Consider the following 22439-nt stretch of genomic DNA (forward strand, 5'->3'; position numbering starts at 1 on the left):
ATGCCTCTCCAAGACAAAAAGTCTAGAGGACCAAACAGACCAAATCCCAAACCTAAAGACAAGTAAGTCATCACTGAAACTATTACTGATGGGAATTTAGTTTCTCAGCAGATATTTATAATGTCTTTTTAAAATATTTGTTTAGGGAGCTTCTTGATCTCAAGAGACTGTTATCATTGATCACAGCTCCAGTGTCTAAACAGGTAATTTTTTATTTTATTTTGACATACAGAATCGCAAATGTTCACCACATTGTTTTCAGATAACTTAAATCGAATTACAATGCTTGTTGCTACCTCAATTTAACATTTGCAAATTAAACAGCAATTTTATTGTCAGTTAAATTCTAAATTTTGCCTAGTTGATTCATCTCTGCTCACCTTCTCAGGTTTCATCTTTGAATCAATCCAAGGGACGAAAGCCTCAGAGCTCCACAAATGTTCCTGATCACCGGAAAATCGGCACAAACACTGAAGCATCCGAGCTGGATAACTTTAGGTGCACACTATCCCATGTTACAGCTCAGGTCAAACGTTTACATACACCTTGGAGAATCTGCAAAATGTTAATTATTTTACCAAAATAAGAGGGATCATACAAAATGCATGTCATTTTAAATTTAGTACTGACCTGAATAAGATATTTCACATAAAATACGTTTACAAATAGTCCACAGGAGAAAATAATAGTTGAATTTGTTGAAAATGACCCCGTTCAAAAGTTTACAGACGCTTATTTCTAAATATTTTGTTGTTACCTGAATGATCCACAGCTGTTTTTTTGGTTAGTGATAGTTGTTCGTAAGTCCCTTGTTTGTCATGAACAGTTAAACTACCCGTTGTTCTTCAGAAAAATCCTTCAGCGCCCACAAAATTCTTTGGTTTCTCAGCATTTTTGTGTATTTGAACCCTTTCCGAAAATGACTGTATGATTTTGAGATCCATCTTTTCACACTGAGGACAACTGAGGGACTCATATGCAACAATTACAGAAGGTTTAAACACTCACTGATGCTTCAGAAGGAAAAACAATGCATTAAGAGCTGGGGGTGAAAACTTTTAAACAGAATGAAGATATGTACATTTTTCTTATTTTGCCTTAATATCATATTTTTTTCATTTAGTACTGCCCTTCAGAAGCTAGGGCAGTTTACATATACAAAACTGTAAAAACAGTAACTGAAAATTAGTTCCAAATATTAATAAAAAATATAATTGTATGCCAGATACTACATTTATAATGATACTATATAGTATAGAATAAAATAACAACAACAATAATAATAATAATACAAATGAAAATTATAAGACATAATAAAATGGCAAAACTTTAACTAAAAATAAAATTTGAATGGAAAACATAAAAATAAAAGTAGTTCAAAATATTAAGTATAATTGTATGCCAAATACTAAATTTAAACTGATGCTATATAGACATATTAAAATGATAATAATAATAATTAAAATTATAAAAGAAATGCATAATAAAATTGCAAAAACGTTAACTAAATGTAAAATTAAAATGAAAGATATAAAAATAAAATTAGTTCGAAAAATTAAATATATAATTGTATGCTTTACACTGATACTACACGGACATATTAAAATAATAACAATAATAATAATAATATTAAAAAAAAACACAAAATAAAATGCTAAAACTTGAACTAAAAATTTTATTAAATTTAAAATATACAAATAAAATTAGTTAAAAATATTAAGTATATAATTGTATGCCAAGTAGTATACAGAAGTTTCCCAGAAACCTGATCATTGATCCTAAAATTCAAAAAGTTTTTACCCCCGGCTCTTAATGCATCGTTTTTTTAGTATTATGAATCAAGTGTATGTAAACTTTTGAATGGGGTAATTTTTATAAATTCAACTATTATTTTCTCTTGTGGACTAAATGTAAACGTCTTTTATGTGAAATATCTTATTCAGGTCAGTACTAAAGAAACAAATAACATTCATTTTGTATGATACCTCTTATATTGATAAAATAATTAACATTTTGCAGATTCTCCGAGGTGTATGTAAATTTTTGACCTATCTGCTAATTTTGCTCTTATTCTCTTGCATTTTGTAACCAGCTTTCATGTCATTTACAGTGTTACCTACAGAAATCAGAGGTGTTTTAGTGACCAGCCACATCACAGACTCTTCCTGGACATCTTCACTGCCTTGATCAATAACAGACTCGGTTGTAGGTGTGTATTTATGAGTATGATGCTGATAGTATGTATGAAGTATGCCGGTTATAGATCAATATAAACTGGTCTTATTTGTTTTTAGCATCTGGCTGGAAAATGCATCCTCAGACAACATCCTAAGAGTTTTAAACTGCTTGAGATTGTTGATCAGGGATCCTCTTCACCAGGTCAGATCCAAAAAATGTTTAATAGCATTTAAAAAAAAGATAAGTGTCTAAAAATGCACCCTAGGTAATCTGAAGGAATTGTTCTTCTTTTTTTTTGATTGAGGCCTTATAAGAAGTATTACTTCTATGTTATATTATATGAGCTTATAAAATGTACTCTGACATTCTATCTTTTAATTTGCTGTGCAGTACTGTATATATATTTGTCTGTGTCCTCTTATAGAAAGTCTTCTTTGAACTTCAAGGTGCTGGGCAGCTTGCTGAGGTAAAGATTTCCACAGTGTTCAAATGCTGAAAATACACAGCAGCTTGTAAAAATGCATTGTTTCTTACTGGATGTTTTTCAGCACATGGAGTCAGTTGCAACTGTGTATCTGGAATGCAGAGAACAGACGCTGGAAATCGAGCAGCTGGTTGCAATGACATGTGAGACAAACATGTTGCAGTACTTTACACAGTATGTACAGATTGGTAATGAGACGCAAGAAGAATAATGTGTTTGCTGTGCTTGTTTCCCCATCATTTGCTCTGCAGATATGTTTCAGAAGTTGTCTTCTGTTGAGGAGCAAAGACAGTGGATTATAAATTGTGGTGCACATAAGGTATGAGTTTTATTGATGTAAACAAAAATGGAATGTAGCTTTGCAATCAAAATTTGGTTCAAACAGCAGATTGTAGTGTTTTGTGTATTGCAGCTGCATGTATATATGTATAAATTAAACTATGTAGACATTTCAAAAATAATAATAGTCAATAATAATAATAATAATGACAAAAACACAAAACAAAATTGCAAAAAAATGTAACTGGAAATAAAATTAAAGTGGAAAATATAATAATAAAATTTGTTCCAAGTATTAATAAAAAGTATAATTGTATGCCAAATACTAAATTTACACTTATACTATATAGACATATTAAAATAATAATAATAGCAGTAGTAGCAGTAGTAATACTATATAGACATATTAAAATAATAATAATAACAGTAGTAGTACTAATAATAATAGCTATAATAATAATAATAAAAAAAAATTAACTAAAAACTAAAATAAAAACAGAATAATAAATAAAATAAAAAATATGTAACGGTAAACCAAATAATAAATGTACAGTTACTGTATAGACATATTCAAATAATAATAATAATAATATTTAAAAAAACATGAAAAACACATTATAAAAAATGTAATAATTATAATTATAATTTATACTGATACTATATAGACATATTAAAATAATAATATTAATTGTAGTAATAAAAATAATAATTACAAAAAAATAAAAAATAAAATTGCAAACACAAAACTAAAAATATTCAAATAAAATTAATGTAACTGTATGCCAAATAATAAATTTATACTCTTACTGTGCAGACATATTACAATAATAAAAATATTTAAAAAACATGAAGAAACGCATAATAAAACTGCTAAAATTTTAACAAAAAAATTGTACAATTTAAATGGAAAATATAAAATTACTATATACTATATAGACATTAAAATAATAATAATATTAGTTGTTGTATTAATAATAATAATAATAATAATAACAATAATAAAATGAAAACACTTTAACAAAAAAAACTGAAAATGGGAAATATTAAAATAAAATTAGTTCAAAATATTAAATATATAATTTACACTGATACTATATAGACACACACACACACACACACACACACACACACACACACACACACACACACACACACACACACACACACACACACACACACACACACACACACATATATATATATATATATATTAGTGGTGGGCCGTTATCGGCGTTAACGTGCTGCGTTAACGTGAGACTCTTATCGGGCGATAAAAAAAATATCGCCGTTAATCTATTCTCAAATCTGGGTTGGGAGCTGGGTCTAAACTACGCAAGCTATGATGACTTTCACCTTGATAGTTTAACGCGGATGTATACCGAAGACTATAGAATATGGTCGCCGCGTTTAAATCTCCTCCGCCAAAACACAGACGGGATCGCGTCGTCCTCCATTCATAAAAACCGGATCTACTATAGCAAAATGCCACGTAAATTCGTAGTTTTTTGGATTCATAAATCAAATGTTGGTCAGTCACTTAATTCAAATCGCGATATGGACTAGTGTATGTGAAAACTGAAATGCAAAAAGACCGTTTTAATATGAATCCGATATGTTCCGTTTGCCTAGCTGTATGTATGAATGATGGAGACGAGCTTTTACTACACGCATACTGAAACACACGTGACGCTCCCGCTAATTTTTGGCATTTTCATCTCACATGAACAGATAAACTCAATCTCCCAAACTGCTGTGAGTGTCACTTTTACCGTTTCAAAACTATCATCATATCATACTGTATGACACAGAAACTTCATGGCAAACCTGTCAAAATAAAAGTACCGTGTAACATGTAATGGGCTGGGTAGGTGTTGACGTTAAAAAAAAAACACAATCTAATTGGTAGAAAAAATAATTTCATTGTTAGTTAGTTAGTTTACACAAGTACATCTAATTGAACATAATTTATTTTCATCAACAAATTATCATAGAACAGATTTATGAGCTTTATGATCCATTCTCAAAGACTTTAAGTCATTATTTGGGTAGCATACATATTTTTTTTTTTTTTCTGGAAAGGGGGTGAGTGAGGCCAAGTATGGTGACCCATACAAGGAATTTGTGCTCTGCATTTAACCCATCCAAGTGCACACACACAGTAGTGAACACACACACACACCGTGAACACACACCCGGAGCAGTGGGCAGCCATTGCTGCGGCGCCCGGGGAGCAGTTGGGGGATCGGTGCCTTGCTCAAGGGACTCACCTCAGTCGTGGTATTGAGGGTGGAGAGAGTGCTGTACATTCACTCCCCCCACCTACAATCCCTGCCGGACCTGAGACTCGAACCTGCAACCTTTGGGTTACAAGTCCGAATCTCTAACCATTAGGCCACGGCTCCCCCCCACATATTCTGAATGCCTTCAGCAGAATTCAAATGAGCCATTTTAATCTAGATTAATCTAGATTAATTTGAAAATTTAATCTAGATTAATCTAGATTAAAAAAATTAATCTATGCCCACCCCTAATATATATATATATAAGGAATAAACTTGACAAACACAAAATGATTTTTTAAAATATAATTTAAAAAAATTACTTAAAGTAAAAGTGTTATAATAGTATATCAAATGCCAAAATGACACTGATTTAAAATAAATAATTTTTCTTTTGCACAGACCCTTGTGAAGCTGCTCTCTACACGGGACAGTAGTGTGGTATTAGGATCTCTCCTGGCTCTCACCACACTAGCTGAAAGGTACTGTCTTTTATATTATGAGAAATACATATCAACAGCAATTAGCATAATGGATTTAATCAATAATCCCATTTTTCATTTAGTCAAGAATGCAAAGAGAAGATCGGAGAGCTGTCTGTTGTGGAGCATCTTCTTGTTGTATTACAAGAATATGACATGTTTTCAAAAAGGCAAGTATTCGTTTGACAGCTTATATTGTTTTCTATTTCTGTTGATTTATTTATTTATTTATTTATATTGACTTGCAGTCATTTATACATTTTTACATTTTATTTTATTTTATTTTTTACATTTTTACATTTTAATTACACAAGCATTTTTGCATTGAATTTGTGACTGTTACTACTTAACAGTCTAGTTACTTATTAACTTAAATTTTGCAAAAAAATAATTTGGTCAAAAATAATATATTTTATGTTTTTTTTTTTTTTTTCATCAAACCAATTACTTGAGGCTGTTCAGAATACATAATTGCACATAAATGACACTTCACCTTTAAATCTTAATTGATTTGAATAGTATTTGTACATAATCTGCTGTCAGGTTGAGCGCAGAGCTGCTAAGGTTGCTGTGTTCAGTGCAGTGCATCAGGGATCAGGTGCGTCAGTGCGATGGGGTGCCAGTGCTCCTCAGTCTCCTGCACTCGGAGCATGTGAAGCTGCTGTGGAGTGCGGTGTGGGTTCTCGTGCAGCTGTGTCAGGATCCCGACACCAGCTCTGAGATCCGGGCGTGGGGAGGTGTGCAACAACTGCTGCGCATCTTACACGGGTGAGTGTCTCAATGCCGTCTGGCCTTGTTAGTTTTGAGAGCTTTGAATGCACTTTAAGTCATGCACAACTTTTATTTCTAGAGAACGAGTGTATGTTTCCGATCGCTCCACAATAGAAACCCTTTCCAGTGCCAACGCAGCAGGCAGGATACACAGACAGCACGTGTCGTCGGAGGTGAGCCCTCAAGAGACTGTGGAGAACACCATCAATCTACAGGCAGGTGAGAAAGAACAGGAAAATGCGGGATTTTAGGGTTTTAGTGGTGCTTAGTAATGATGATGATAATGGTAAAATAATATGCAGGGCTTAATAGATCATAGGCTTTATAAAAAGTTATAAAATGTAAGCTATCCTGTAGGATATCCATCTATTGATGTAAAACACCTTCACTTTGATGAATATAATGACAAGTGCATGCATATATTTTCTAATTTTCTTTAAAAAAAATATATATATATTTTTTTATTTATTTACTATTTGATATATGGTATCTAAAAGTCTGAGACAACTAGAAAAAAGCTTTTTTATTTGAGGTTTTTCTCATTAAATACAAAAAAATTATTGTGCAGATTAACAATTAACAAAAAATCTAATTAATTTACATAAACTATGTAATAATAAGCCAAAAGTAAATAGAAGTGTGTATATATATATATATATATATATATATATATATATATATATATATATATAATTTCTTTTTATTAAAGGTAAATACTTACTGTGACATTTATTTATTTATTTATATTCATCTATTTGGTATATGGTATCTAAAAGTCTGACAACTACAAAAATGCTTTTTATTTAATATTTTTCTCATTTAATACAAATATTTCCTTTGCCAATTAACAGTTAATGAAAATTTTAATTAATTTACATCAGCTGTCATATATCAAGTCCAGACTTTAAACATGGGAAGATGGGACCATTTTATTTTCTTGTTTTCTTCTTTAAATAAATTTCTGAAGGTGAATACTCCTCTGTGAAATGTATTTATTTATTTCTTTATTTAAAAAATTTGGTATTTTTGCAATATTTAATTTTTTTCTTTAAATAATTTTTAAGATAAATATTCCTCTGTGAAACTTATTTATTTATTTAAAGCATTTAATATTTTTGCAGTATTTTCTGTGAAATGCATTTATTTATTAATTAATTAATTTATTATTTGTTTATTTAAAATATTTCATATTTTTGCAAAAATATATATATATATTTTTTTATTTTTAAGGTAAATACTCTTCTGTGAAACACATTTATGTATTTTTTTAAAGCATTGAATATTTTTGCAATTTTTTCTTAGCATTCTTTTCTTTTTTAAATAATTTTTTGAAGGTAAATATTCCTCTGTGAAATTAATTAATTAATGCAATTTTTTATATTTTATATTTTTTGCAATATTTTCTTTTTTCTTTTTTAAAATAATTTTTAAGGTAAATACTCCTCTGCGAAATACATTTATTTATTTATTTTAAATATTTCATAATTGTGCAATATTTTCTTATTTTCTTTTTTAAATAATTTTTTAAAGGTAAATACTCCTGTGAAATGCATTTATTTATTTATTTAAAACATTTCGTATTTTGAAATATTTTCTCATTTTCTTTTAAAAATAATTTTTAAGTTAAATACATCTTTGCAAAATGCATTTACTTACTTATTACAAATAAATAAAACGTTTTTTTTTTTGGAGGTGTTGGAAGTTATTAAGGGTATAATTTTTACTCCTTTATGTCATTTATTTATTTGTCTATTTATTCGGCATTGTCTTGCATTGTGGAAATAAAACCACAATTAATAAAAGCACTAACTCCTGTCCCTTTTCCCAGCATGCTGTGCAGCAATCACCGAGCTTGTTTTGGACGACACAACAGCACATAATGTAGTTCAGGTAGTCTTCTCTGTGTCACATGCTTTTTTCTTGAATCAAAAGCATCACTTTGCGTTCAACTCATATAAATATATATTCATACATGCTTTGATTCTGTTTTAGGAGAATGGCGTGTACATAATTGGCAAATTGATTTTGCCACAAAACCTTAAAGATCCTCAGGCAAAATCTCTACAGGTATGTCAAATGTGCTTTACAGTCTCAAGCAGGTTTAATATGAAAGATACGGTGTTTATCACGTATTAATTTAGCTATTTTCTGAAGTGTTATGCTTTCAGGGCCCTACGATTCCTTTTTAGCATGGAACGCAATAGACATCACTTTAAAAGGTATTTTATTTTTATTGTATTTATTGTTTTGAATTTATTTATTTATTTTTTTATATTTTTTGCCTTTTTTATCTAAATGTCGGTGCTAATTGTTTATTTGTTCTAGACTGTTTTTTGCATTATTTTATCTAAATTAAATTATGTTGGTGCTAATTGTTTGTTTAATCCAGACTGGGTTTTTTTCATTTATTTAATTTTAATCTTTTGTATATAAAATAATTATGTTGGTGCTAATTGTTTGTTTAATCCAGACTGGTTTTTTTTTTTTTCATTTATTTATTTAATTTTAATTTTTTGTACATAAAATAATTATGTTGGTGCTAATTGTTTGTTCCAGACCCTTTTCTTCATTTATTTTATTTTATTTTATTTTATTTTATTTTATTTTATTTTATTTTATTTTATTTTATTTTATTTTATTTTATTTTATTTTATTTTATTTTATTTTATTTTATTTTATTTTATCTAAATGAAATTATGTTGGTGCTCATTTTTTTCTATTCCAGACTGTTTTTCCATTTATTTATTTATGTATTTATCCTTTTTTTTTTTTTCGTATATAAAATAATTATGTTGGTGCTAATTGTTTGTTTAATCCAGACTGGGTTTTTTCATTTATTTATTTAATTTAAATTTTTTTGTATTTAAAATAATTATGTTGGTGCTAATTGTTTGTTCCAGACTCTTTTCTTCATTTATTTTATTTTATTTTATTTTATTTTATTTTATTTTATTTTATTTTATTTTATTTTATTTTATTTTATTTTATTTTATTTTATTTTATTTTATTTTATTTTATTTTATTTTATTTTATTTATGTTGGTGCTAATTGTTTATTTGTTCCAGACTGTTTTTCCTTTTATTTTATTTTATCTAAATGAAATTATGTTGGTGCTCATTTTTTTCTATTCCAGACTGTTTTTCCATTTATTTATTTATGTATTTATTCATTTATTTAATTAATTTTTTTGTATATAAAATAATTATGTTGGTGCTAATTGTTTGTTTGTTCCAGACTGTTTTCTTCATTTATTTTATTTTACTTTATTTTATTTTATTTTATTTTTTATTTTATTTTATTATTTTATTTAAATTATGTTGGAGCTAATTGTTTGTTCCAGACTGTTTTCTCCATTTTTATTTATTATTTCTGTATTTTATTTATATTATGTGGGTTATTTATTTATTTATTTTTTTGGAAATTAGTCAAATTTTTATATTTATTTTCTAATATCTAAATGAAATGATTTTGGTGCAATTTGTTTGTTTGTTCCAGGCTATTTTCTTCGGAGTTGTTTGAGATGTTCATTGATGTTGGGCACTATGTAAGAGACATTACTGCATATGAACCACTACAGGAGAAAATCGCCCTCTTATCGGTAAGATACTGATGATCTTTCTTGTCTTCATCAGTAAATTACACTGACCCTGCTGCTTCTCCAATGTTAAATTGAATCTTCTGCACTAAACTAGTTTAAGAGAAAGAAAGGTCAAAGCTCTCTGTAATATTTTCTCTATGGTCTGTAGGAGGAGGACCTGGATGTTCTCAGGGAAAGCATAGAGACAGTGAACCAGAACCGGCCTCCTTTGAGAGTGATCAATGGTTATGCGGTTTTGGACCATCTGGGTAGCGGTGCCTTTGGCAGCGTGTTTAAGGTGAACCATCTTTGCTGTTTATTTGTGCTGCATTGGTTAATAGTTAAATTGAGCCATTCACTGTTGTTTTCATTCCTACTCAAAGGTCCGTAAACAGAACGGACAGAACATTCTAGCACTGAAGGAAGTGAACTTTCACAATCCAGCATTTGGCAAGGACAAGCGATCCAGAGACAGCAGTGTGGAGAAGATTGTGTCTGAGCTGACCATCATTAAAGAGCAGGTGAATATATGGAGTCTCATTCAGAAACAGCTCAGATGGCCCTCTAGTGGTCAAAGTGAGGAAAGTCACAGATTATGCATTTTGCTAAATCCCATGAAAGATGTCATTTCACCCTAAAATAAGAAAAAAAAAATGCTTTTAATAAAGATATAAATCTATAAAAAGAAAATAAATCTATATATAAAAAAATTTAAACATTAAGATTTTTACCTTGTTTGCATTACTAATAAACACATACTCATTACTGTAATGCACCAACAACATTAAATAATTTATTTACAGTTTTTTTTTTATATTTTTTGCTGATTTTATTAACAAAAATTAGTTAATTTTAGTCATTTAAATGTGTTTAGCTGTTATGGTGGCATTTTAGTGGCACATTAAAAAAAAATCTAAGATTATAAGATTTATTATTAAATATTGTTAAGAATACAAAGTCAAAATTACAAGAATAAAGTCAAAATATTATGAGACTAAATTCGAAATACTATGAGAATAACATCTAAATGTTTTGAGAATAAAGTCAATAATTGCTACAAATTAATTCTTGAAACATAGCAACTTTTTTTCATAGTTTCGACTTTATTTACTAAATATTTTGACTTTATTATCAAAACATTTTGACTTTATTTTCAAAAATATTTTCTTTATTTTCAAAACATTTAGACTTTATTCTCATAATTTCAACTTTATTTTTGAAATAATTTGTCTTTATTTTCAAAATATTTCAACTTTATTCTCATAACATTTCAACTTTATTCTAGAAACATTTCGACTTTATTCTTGAAACATTTTTGACTTTATTTCCGAAAGATTTTTTGGCTTTATTTTTAAAACAAATTTTAATTTTGACTTTCTCGAAACATTACGACTTTAATCTTGTAAACAATCTTTTTTATTTTTTATTTTTTACGTGGCACTAAAATGCTGTCATATGTTAATAATGTCACAATTAAAGAAAGGAATAAATCTGTAGTCATTTACATTAAGGAAAATATAATTTCTTATTGTTAAGACCGTGAAATTATCACAGTGAGCTGAACATTGAAAGCTGTCATTTATAATTCTTAATTTCTTTCAGATGTCTCATCCAAACATTGTAAAATACTTCAAAACATTTCTAGAAGGTATGTCCTCCTATTTTTAAAATACAAATTGTATTTTATTTAATATTAATATTTAATGACGTGCATATAATGAATATATACACTACAAGTCAAATGTTTTTGAACAGTAAGATTTTTAATGTTTTTAAAAGAAGTCTCTTCTGCTCACCAAGCCTGCATTTATTTGATACAAAGTACAGCAAAAACAGTAGAATTTTGAAATATTTGAGTATATTTTAAATGTATTTTATTTCTGTGAATTTTTAGCTTCATTACTCCAGTCTTCAGTGTCCCATGATACTTCAGAAATCATTCTAATATGCTGATTTGCTGCTCAAGAAGCATTGTTATTATTATTATCAATGTTTATAACAGTTTGATCCAAAAATCTGCATTTCTCTGGAGTAAAATGCTTTTGTAACATTATACACTATACCATTCAAAAGCTTGGAGTCAGTATTTTTTTCTTTGGGAAGAAATTATAGAAATTAATACTTTTATTTAGCAAGGATGCTTTAAATTGATCAAAAGTGATGATTAAGACATTTATAATGTTACCGAAGATTTCTATTTCAGATAAATGCTGTTCTTCTGAACTTTCTATTCATCAAAGAAACCTGAAAACATTTTACTCTGCTGTTTTCATATAGTAATAATAATAATAATAATAATAACAATAATACATGTTTTTTGAGATGCAAATGAAAATATAATTATTTCTGAGGGATCATGTGGCACTAAAGACTGGAGTAATGATGATAAAAATTCAGCTTTGAAATCACAAGTATAAATTACATTTTAAAATATTTTTAAATAGAAAACAGTTATTTTAAATAGCTAAAATATTGTGTTTGAGTGTAAAATTAAATTTTAAAAAATTACATTAAATTTGAGAGTGTTTTATCTGGTAATTTTTATTATTTAGCTATAATTTTTGTCTTTGTCTCAGCTGATAAGCTCTATATTGTGATGGAGCTCATAGAAGGAGCTCCTCTGGCTGAACATTTCAGCTCTCTCAAAGAAAAACGGCAGACGTTCACTGAAGAGAGAGTCTGGAACATTTTCATACAGGTGAGGAACTCGACACTTACACAAAACAAGGGAAATATGAAATAAAAATAAGAAAGTCATTAGATATTAAAACCTCCACAGATCTGTCTGGCTTTGAGATACTTACACAATGAGAAACGGATCATCCACCGAGATCTCACACCCAATAATATCATGCTTGGAGAGAGAGATAAAGTCACTATTAGTGAGTTAATTTCATGATTTTTATCTGTAACCATAAAACCAGAAGCATGGGTATATGTGTAGCAGAGTGCCAAAAATACATTGCATGGGTCAAAATTATTGATTTTTCTTTATTGCCAAAAGTCATTAGGATATTAAGTAAAGATCATGTTCCATTAAGATATTTAGTCAATTTCCTACACTGCAAAAAAAAAAAAAAAAAAATGCTTTTACTTAGTTAGATTTTTTGTCTTGTTTCCAGACAAAATATCTAAAAATGTTTAAATCAAGAAGGATTTTCTAGAAGAGTAAAAATAGTCTTGTTTTTAGAAAAAATTTAAAATTAAGTGCATTTTCCATTAAAAAAAAGCAAAATAATCTGCCAATGGGGTAAGAAAAATAATATTTTAAATAAAGTTTTCTGTTTGAAATATGACTTTTTTTGCTTACCCCATTGGCAGATTATGTTGTTTGTTCTAAGCAAAAACTCACTTAATTTTGACTTGTTTTTTTCTGAAAACAAGGAAATAATTTTGGCTTGTCTAGAAAATCCTTTTTGATTTAAGAATTTTTTGATATCTTGGCTGGAAACAGTACAAACAATATAAGTAAGAAAAGCATTTTTTTGCAGTGCACTTTTAATATATCAAAACTTAATTTTTGATTAGTAATATGCAAAGCTAAGAACTTCATTGGGACAACTTTAAAGGCGATTTTCTCAATATTAATTTTTTTTCACCCTCTGATACTAGATTTTTAAATAGTTGTACTACGGCTAAATATTGTTCTATCCTAACAAACCATACATCAATAGAAAGCTTATTTATTATGTATAAATCTCAATTTTAAAGAATAATAATAATAATAATGTAATCTTTTTTCCAGCTGACTTTGGTCTTGCTAAACAGAAACAAGAAAACAGTAAGCTGACATCAGTGGTTGGGACTATATTGTACTGCTGGTGAGTACTGATATATTTTATTTGCAATTCTCAAATACAATCAGGTGAACATTTGTTGGAGTTTGAGTCTTTTGTGTATTAGTCCAGAGATTGTGAAGAATGAGCCGTATGGTGAGAAGGCAGACGTTTGGGCTGCGGGCTGCATCCTCTATCAGATGGTCACCCTCACGCCTCCGTTCTACAGCGCAAACATGCTCTCGCTCGCTACCAAGGTGATGGTTTTACCATATAATAAAGAAGTCCATGCAATGTGTTGGAAAATAAACATTCAGACATTTTATTCATTTAAATCACGCACTTAGGTTGTTTTGATCTGATCTTGCTCTTGTTCGTCATGTGTTTAGATTGTGGAAGCGGTTTATGAGCCAGTTGAAGACAAAACCTTCTCTGAGAGAGTGACTGACATGATTAAATGGTATGATTCCCTGAGAAATTGCTGCTTTCATGTATAAAGTCTCTTCTGCTCACCAAGGCTGTATAATATACAGTTGAAGTCAAAAGTTTACATCCCCCTTTCAGAATCTGCAAAATGTATTTTTTAATCAAAATAAGAAAGGATCATACAAATGCATGTTATTGTTTATTTAGTACTGACCTGAATACAATATTTCACATTAAGGATGTTTACATATAGTCCACAAGAGAAAATAATAGTTGAATTTATTTACAATACATAATAAATACATGCTTCAAATAACACATAAAATTTACTCCATACCTAAAAATTAACATCTGCTTAAAAATTATACTATATTTTATGTACTATAAATGATAGCAGCTGAGGATCTCATATGCAACTATTACAGAAGGTTAAAACGCTCACTGATGCTTCAAAAGGAAAAACCATACATTAAGAGCTGGGGAGAGGGGGGTGAAAACTTTTGGAATTTGAAGGTCGGGGTAAATTTAACTTATTTTACCTTCTGGGAAACACGTAACTATCTTCTGTAGCCTTTGAAAAAAATGATATTTAGGTAAAATAAGAAAAATGTACACATCTCCATTTTGTTCAAAAGTTTTCACCCCTGGCTCTTACTGTATTGTGTTTTCTTCTAAGCATCAGTGAGCATTTGAACTTTCTGTAATAGTTGCATATGAGTCCCTCAGTTGTCCTCAGTGTGAAAAGATGGATCTCAAAATCATACAGTCATTGCTGGAAAGCGTTCAAATGCACAAAAATGCTGAAAAACCAAAGAATTTGTGGAACCTAAAGGATTTTTCTGAAGAACAGCGGGCGGTTTAACTTGTTCAGTTTAACAAGGGAAGGGACTTATGAACAACTATCACATATAATTAACATATTGCAGATTCTGAAAGGGGGGTGTAAACTTCTGACCTCAGCTCTATACTGATAAATTGAACATTCACTGTAGTGGTATGAGATGACTGGATTTTCTATTGAACTGTCACCATCTGAACTTAAGTGATCAAACTATTTAAAATACTACAAACTCACTGAGAATTAAGGGAAATGCAGTCCAGTTGCTTCCTTGTATTTTCTGGCAAGCATTATAGCTATTCATCATCAAAACCTACACAGAATTAAATTTTTAGATTGCTTTCTTAGAAGTAGCGCAATTATAGGACACATTTTCTTTGTCTTTTTATAGGTGCTTGACTCCAAACGCAGACATGCGTCCTGACATCATCGAGGTCAGTTCCAGAATTTCAGATTTAATGATGAAGTTTGTGGACAATCTCTGTGTGTCCTATAATTCTTTGGAGAGAAGGGCGGAGCGAGACAGGAAGAGAGCACAGAAGTACTTCCTGGAGAGTAACAGGACCAGGATATGTGGCCCACTGCAACAGGTTAGATCAGAAAACTGCTGGACTTTCTTTATTTCTTCATTATTATAACTTGTCTATCAGTTAACAAATGTGGTGTATTTGTTTTTTTTTTTTTTTTTTCAAGTGATACAGCCTGAATATTTAGTGTATTTTGTTTTTATTCAGAGCGTTGGCTTCAAAGAACAAGATGAATCACAGACTCAGAGTTTGGAAAGTTCTGCATCTCTTTCAGCAAGTGGAGCAGAACAAAAGCAAAGCCAAGGTGACAGAGTTTATCTTTAATGCACTCTACAAAAGCATTGTAATGCAAATGCCTTGAGAAATTAAAATATGTTTTGTTTCTTCTGTTCTTAAAATGTGTAGAAATGTCTGGGAATATCAGTGTGAAATGTTCTGATGAACTGAACATGCTCAGGTAAGTTTATACTCTTTCTTATCTTGTTTTGTTTTTTAAAAATTAAATACAATTAAAGGAATGATTTATTTTATTTTCCTTTATTTTATTTATTTATTTATTTATTTTTTAAAGGTGTTCACATTTAAAATAGTGAAAGTCTTTCTTTTTTGCATTTGGCAGTGGGGATTGTCACAAAGCAAAAGCACGACCAGGTAAAAAGTCTCTGTTTTCTTAATTTTATTTAGACAAATTTATATAGTTTTTGTAACATGGTTTTCACACTAAAGGTAAAAAACACCTGGAAATATTAGGTAATTTCACTTGTGTTTTTCACACTTTCACAGCATCGGCAGGTATCTGTTTATCTCAGAGAAAAGTTCGACAGATTGATGATCCCAACCAAAGGCTTCTTGAACTTCTGCATAAGATTATATTCATTACTCAGGTAATTTAGTGTCTGCTTTCCAGGCATTTTCCACAATGTTTCAGTCTTATTTATTCATCATTTCTGTTTTTAGCTCCCTCCAGCTCCACAAAACAGCTTCAAGCAGCGGGCAGTCGAACGCTTCAAGAAACCGCTGTTCACGTACGGAAGTGATCCGTACAATCTGAAAGTGGAGCTCAATAAGGTACTTCATCTGTTTAATGCAAAAATAATGATATTTGTTAGTCATCATGTGCCTATACTGACTCTAAATGGCATAAAAGCTGCATCATGAAAAAGCAGTCGGTTAGTCTCAGTCACAGAACCAGCCATTTGTAGAAATGCGCTATTTGTCAACGATGATTCATTTATACCATTAGTGCACAATTAGTGTATGTTACTGAGATAAAATGCAGATAATCTCAATTTTTTCATCTGATTGATAGTTTATGAAAATAGCAATATTCCGTGCCTGAATTATTGAAAGACGATTTATCTATGAAATAAGTATTAAATTTTTTAAATAAGCACTTATCTTTTGACACAAAATTAACTTTGCAGCATGTCTAATGTTGACCTTATGTAGCCCTGCCCCTTTTCAGCGCGACAATGCTCACTTTCAAATATTTATTACAGTATATACTAATAAATTAAACATTTACTTCAATAATATGAGATGACTGGATGCTTTAAAATGATTTCCTCTTGAACTGTCAACACCAAATGAACTGCAGTTGATTCAGAAATCATTTGATTCAAATTGGGACTTTGTTGCAGGTTTGCAAATAATTTGATTCAGATCGGGACATCGGTGCAGGTTCGCAAATCATTTGGTTCAGTTCAGGGGTTCGCAAATCATTTGATTCAATATGGGGTTTGTGAATCATTTGATTCAGTTTAGGACTTCGGTGCAGGTTTCGCAAATCATTTGATTTAGATCGGGACTGCAATGCGGGTTCGCGAAAAGATTTGATTCAGTTCGGGGGTTTGTGAATTATTTGATTCAGTTTGGGACTTTGATGCGGGTTTCGCGAATCATTTGATTTAGATCAGGACTTCAGCATGGCTTTGCGAAATCATTTGATTCAGTTTGGGGGTTTGCGAATCATTTGATTCAGATCAGGGGTTCGCAAATCATTTTATTCAATTTGGGGGTTTGTGAATCATTTGATTCAATTTGGGACTTTGGTGCGGGTTTAGCGAATCATTTGATTTAGATCGGGATTTCAGCACGGCTTCACGAATCATTTGATTCAGTTCGGGGGTTTGCAAATCATTTGATTCAGTTCGGGGGTTCTCGAATCATTTGATTCAGTTCGAGACTTCAGCACGGCTTTGCGAATCATTTGATTCAGTTCGGGGGTTTGCGAATCATTTGATTCAGTTCGAGACTTCAACACGGCTTTGCGAATCATTTGATTCAGTTCGGGGGTTTGCGAATCATTTGATTCAGATCAGGAGTTCGCAAATCATTTTATTCAATTTGGGGGTTTGTGAATCATTTGATTCAGTTTGGGACTATGGTGCTGGTTTCGCGAATCATTTGATTTAGATCGGGATTTCAGTGCGGCTTCACGAATCATTTGATTCAGTTCGGGGGTTTGCAAATAATTTGATTCAGTTCGGGGGTTCTCAAATCATTTGATTCAGTTCGAGACTTCAGTGCGGCTTCGCAAATCATTTGATTCAGTTCGAGACTTCAGTGCGGCTTTGCGAATCATTTAATTCAGTTCAGGGGTTCTTGAATAATTTGATTCAGTTCGGGGGTTTGCAAATAATTTGATTCAGTTCGGGGGTTCTCAAATCATTTGATTCAGTTCGAGACTTCCATGCGGCTTCGCGAATCATTTAATTCAGTTCAGGGGTTCTTGAATCATTTGATTCAGTTCGAGACTTCAGTGCGGCTTTGCGAATCATTTAATTCAGTTCAGGGGTTCTTGAATCATTTGATTCAGTTCGGGGGTTTGCAAATAATTTGATTCAGTTCGGGGGTTCTCGAATCATTTGATTCAGTTTGAGACTTCAGTGCGGCTTCGCGAATCATTTAATTCAGTTCAGGGGTTCTTGAATCATTTGATTCAGTTCGAGACTTCAGTGCGGCTTCGCGAATCATTTAATTCAGTTCAGGGGTTCTTGAATCATTTGATTCAGTTCGGGGGTTTGCAAATAATTTGATTCAGTTCGGGGGTTCTTGAATAATTTGATTCAGTTCGAGACTTCAGTGCGGCTTCGCGAATCATTTAATTCAGTTCAGGGGTTCTTGAATCATTTGATTCAGTTCGGGGGTTTGCAAATCATTTAATTCAGTTCAGGGGTTCTTGAATCATTTGATTCAAATCAGAACAAAGCATGGATTGCGAGTTATTTGATTCAGATCGATACTTCAGTGCGGGTTCAGGAATCATTTGGTTTATTTCTAGACTTCGGAGTGGAATCTTGATAAGATTTATTATTGGAAGATATGTAGTCACAAAAGACATTTATATCGTTTTATGTATGTATTTTATTACACTGTTATAAAGCTCATAGTGATTTTTATTACAAGCATCAGAATTTCATCTCACTTATTGGCCATATAAATAGCATCTGTGCCAAATTACATATTTTTGCTCAGTTTGAACCTCTAAATAAAAATGAGATGACCATACTAAATGAACCTTTAAAACCTGATGTATCAGTTATTATTGTTATTGATATTTTGAAATATATAGGGTTAAATAAACTTTCAATTTTTAATTTTTTTTTTTTCTGACTTATTTCATGTCAGGCTTTACAGGGTTAAGGACGGAAAAGGTGCAACAACTCTATCTCGTGGTTGTTATAGTGAACTTCAGTAGAAAATTAATTCATTTCATTGTGCTTTGAACTGAAAAATGATTTTCAGATCTTTTGATTTCAAACACTTTAGGTTCTTCAAGGAAGTCAGGAGCTGGTGGAAATGTCTTCAGCAAGCAGAGAGTGGTGGTCCATGATCCAGTCTCTGAGTTCAGACCCATCCGCTGCAGAGAACCGTGGAAGTGTAACTCTAAACTGTGCAATTTTATCCTTGGTTAAATTTTAAAGAATTACAGACAACACTGAGCTTGTCTAATTTATATTGTAGGAGAATCAGGTTACTCCAGTCTTCAAGACGGACTCACCTATGAAGACATACAGGTGTGATTTAAAAAGTTTTTGCTACGCAGTATATTTTGAAACTCCTATGTATGCTTGCATGAAATTTTTTAATACCAATTTCTGTAAATTTAAACAACCAGAATGAATAATTAATCATATTCATTGTTGATACATACTGACATTTTTGCTGCTGTTTCCCTCCAAAATGACGTTACTTACTGGAGAATGATGCCACTGAACTGACTTTTGTTAGTTAAAAGAAATTAAAAAGGCAAACATGATGGGAAGTGATATTTATGACCCATAAAAAGCTAATAAAAAACAAACAAACAAATGCTTGTCATTAAAGTACTTATCCTTGTTAGAAAAAAAAATGCAGGGAATATTATTTTATTGTATTTATTTTGTACCTATCCTATGTTTTCCCTATTAAGCAATTTTAAAAATAATTATACAAATACATTAATTTAATTTTATTTTATTTTGGTATGTTTACCTAATTAAGCAATTTTAGAAAACATTTGGAATATGTATACAAATACATATAATACATTTTATTTCATTTTATTTTTGTTTATCCTAACGTAAGTCTAACAGGATTGCAAAAGTTGATTATCAATTAAATTAGTATGCTCAAAAAAACATTACAAATGTAAAACATTTTGATCATAGAAAGACAAAATTTATGAATATCAAGAATAATTATAAATAATTATAAATAAATTGTTTGTTTTTCATGGTCAAAATTCACCCCAGTGTTTACTAAATTGGTATTTTATATTTGTTTATGTTTTCCTACTTACTCAGGTTTGGAATATGTATGTAAATACATACATTTTATTCATTTTTTTTTTTAAATAATGAAAATCTGGAATTATATAAATAAATTGTCAGTTTTTCATGGTCATAATTCACCCGTATGTTTACTAACTTGGTTATTTTATTTTATTTTATTTTATTTTATTTTATTTTATTTTATTTTATTTTATTTTATTTTATTTAGACCTATGTTTTCCTAATTTTTCAGGTTTGGAATATGTATACAAATACGTACATTTTATTTATATTTTTATTTTAAAATAATGAAAATCTGGAGTAGTTATAAATAAATTGTCAGTTGTTCATTGTCAAAATTCACCCCTATGTACACTAACTTTATTTTATTTTATTTTATTTTATTATTATTTTTTTTTTTTAGACCTATCCTATGTTTTCCTAATTATTCAGGTTTGGAATATGTATACAAATACGTACATTTTATTTATTTTTATATATTTTTTTTTATTTTTTTGAAAATCTGAAATAATTGACAAATAAATTATCAGTTTTCCATGGTCAAAATTCACCCGTATGTTTACTAACTTGGTTATTTTATTTTATTTTATTTCATTTTATTTTATTTTATTTTATTTAGACCTATCCTATGTTTTCCTAATTTTTCAGGTTTGGAATATGTATACAAATACATACATTTTATTTATTTTTTTTATTTTAAAATAATGAAAATCTGGAGTAGTTTTAAATAAATTGTCAGTTGTTCATGGTCAAAATTCACCCCTATGTTCACTAACTTTATTTTATTTTATTATTATTATTATTTTTAGACCTATCCTATGTTTCCCTAATTATTCAGGTTTGGAATATGTATACAAATATGTAAATTTTATTTATTTTTATATATTTTTAATTTTTTTGAAAATCTGAAATAATTGACAAATAAATGATCAGTTTTCCATGGTCAAAATTCACCCCTATGTTTACTAACTTTTTTATTTTATTTTATTTTATTTTATTTAAGACCTTATTTTTTCCTAATTATTCAGGTTTGGAATATGATGTATACAGATGCATACAATTAATTTATTTTTATTCATTTACTTTAAAATAAGGAAAATAATTATGAATAAATAGTTTTTCACAGTAAAGTAAAGTAGTGGGATGAGTTCAAATTCACTCCTATGTTCACTTAATTGCTAACTAATATGATTTCCATCATTAAAAGCCGTGAATTGAATATTTCTTCCAGTATGTTGATGATGATCCAGCAAGTTTTATTTCTGCTCTCAGTCTGAATCTTGTGTGATGTTTCAGAGTATGGTGGAGGATGTGCTGGAGGAGAATGGCTATTACAGCAGGTAATGTGAATTGAAGCTGTTTTCTATTGGATTTCCTGTGTGCTCATTGACTGACAGTCTGTCTGTCTGTCTGTCTGTCTGTCTGTCTGTCTGTCTGTCTGTCTGTCTGTCTGTCTGTCTGTCTGTGTGTGTGAACGACAGAAGTGAAGCGGATTCAGGAGCAGGAACCAGACAAACTCAAACCCCGTGACCCACAGCAGCTCTCTCAGGTCAACTTACAAAATAATCTCATTATGAATCGTAAGCTGATTACGTGCGTCTGAAGAACACATGCTGATGTCTGAAATATATTAGCACAATATTAGATCTCAATAGATGCACATATATATGATTTACCTCATTTGAATCTGTGCACTTTAATGCTTGTGATTTTGCTTGACAGATTCACACAGAACAGACATTCTTCTGAATTAAATAGTTATATATAAAATAGTAATTTAGTTTTTACTAACTAAATGAATTTATTGCTTCTTACCCGTGTTATGTGTTGTGTGTGTACTTGTGTGTGTGTGTGTGTGTGTGTGTGTGTGTGTGTGTGAGAGTGTGTATAAGCCTTTGTCTTTCTATATTTTATACCTGTTCAGTGGTATCCAGAAGCCTAAGAGCAAATATAAAATGAGTGATTTTTGTCTTTAATCCTGCAAAGTAATAAATAAAAAAATGTATTTTAAATATTGAGAGAAATATTTAATATTCTGCAAAACTAT

General features: G+C 30.1%; 1 protein-coding gene across 1 annotated transcript; it reads left to right on the forward strand.

Moving 5' to 3' along the window:
• On the forward strand, positions 1-21922 carry nek10 (NIMA-related kinase 10). Its single transcript, XM_073846968.1, has 34 exons — positions 1-62; positions 146-203; positions 389-498; positions 2111-2209; positions 2295-2379; positions 2603-2644; positions 2727-2805; positions 2914-2981; positions 5623-5702; positions 5786-5872; positions 6246-6470; positions 6553-6692; positions 8302-8363; positions 8466-8540; positions 8628-8692; positions 9969-10071; positions 10220-10348; positions 10434-10571; positions 11653-11698; positions 12627-12748; positions 12830-12932; positions 13796-13871; positions 13954-14083; positions 14216-14286; positions 15482-15680; positions 15825-15921; positions 16023-16074; positions 16237-16268; positions 16401-16501; positions 16575-16685; positions 19389-19491; positions 19584-19636; positions 21689-21732; positions 21874-21922. The coding sequence occupies exons 1-34, from the start codon at positions 1-3 to the stop codon at positions 21920-21922; spliced, it is 3096 nt and encodes a 1031-aa protein (XP_073703069.1).
• Positions 21923-22439: the final 517 nt, after the last annotated feature.

Source organism: Garra rufa, chromosome 9 (genome assembly GCF_049309525.1).
Source record: "Garra rufa chromosome 9, GarRuf1.0, whole genome shotgun sequence".
NCBI classification, from domain to species: Eukaryota; Metazoa; Chordata; class Actinopteri; order Cypriniformes; family Cyprinidae; genus Garra; species Garra rufa.

Excerpts from the sequence above, each read along its gene's own strand:
- nek10 (XM_073846968.1), top strand. The coding sequence starts at position 1 with ATGCCTCTCCAAGACAAAAAGTCTAGAGGACCAAACAGACCAAATCCC. Across the intron at positions 5,873-6,245 it reads TATGACATGTTTTCAAAAAG|GTTGAGCGCAGAGCTGCTAA; the intron begins GCAAGTATTCGT and ends ATCTGCTGTCAG. Across the intron at positions 16,269-16,400 it reads CAAAGCAAAAGCACGACCAG|CATCGGCAGGTATCTGTTTA; the intron begins GTAAAAAGTCTC and ends ACACTTTCACAG.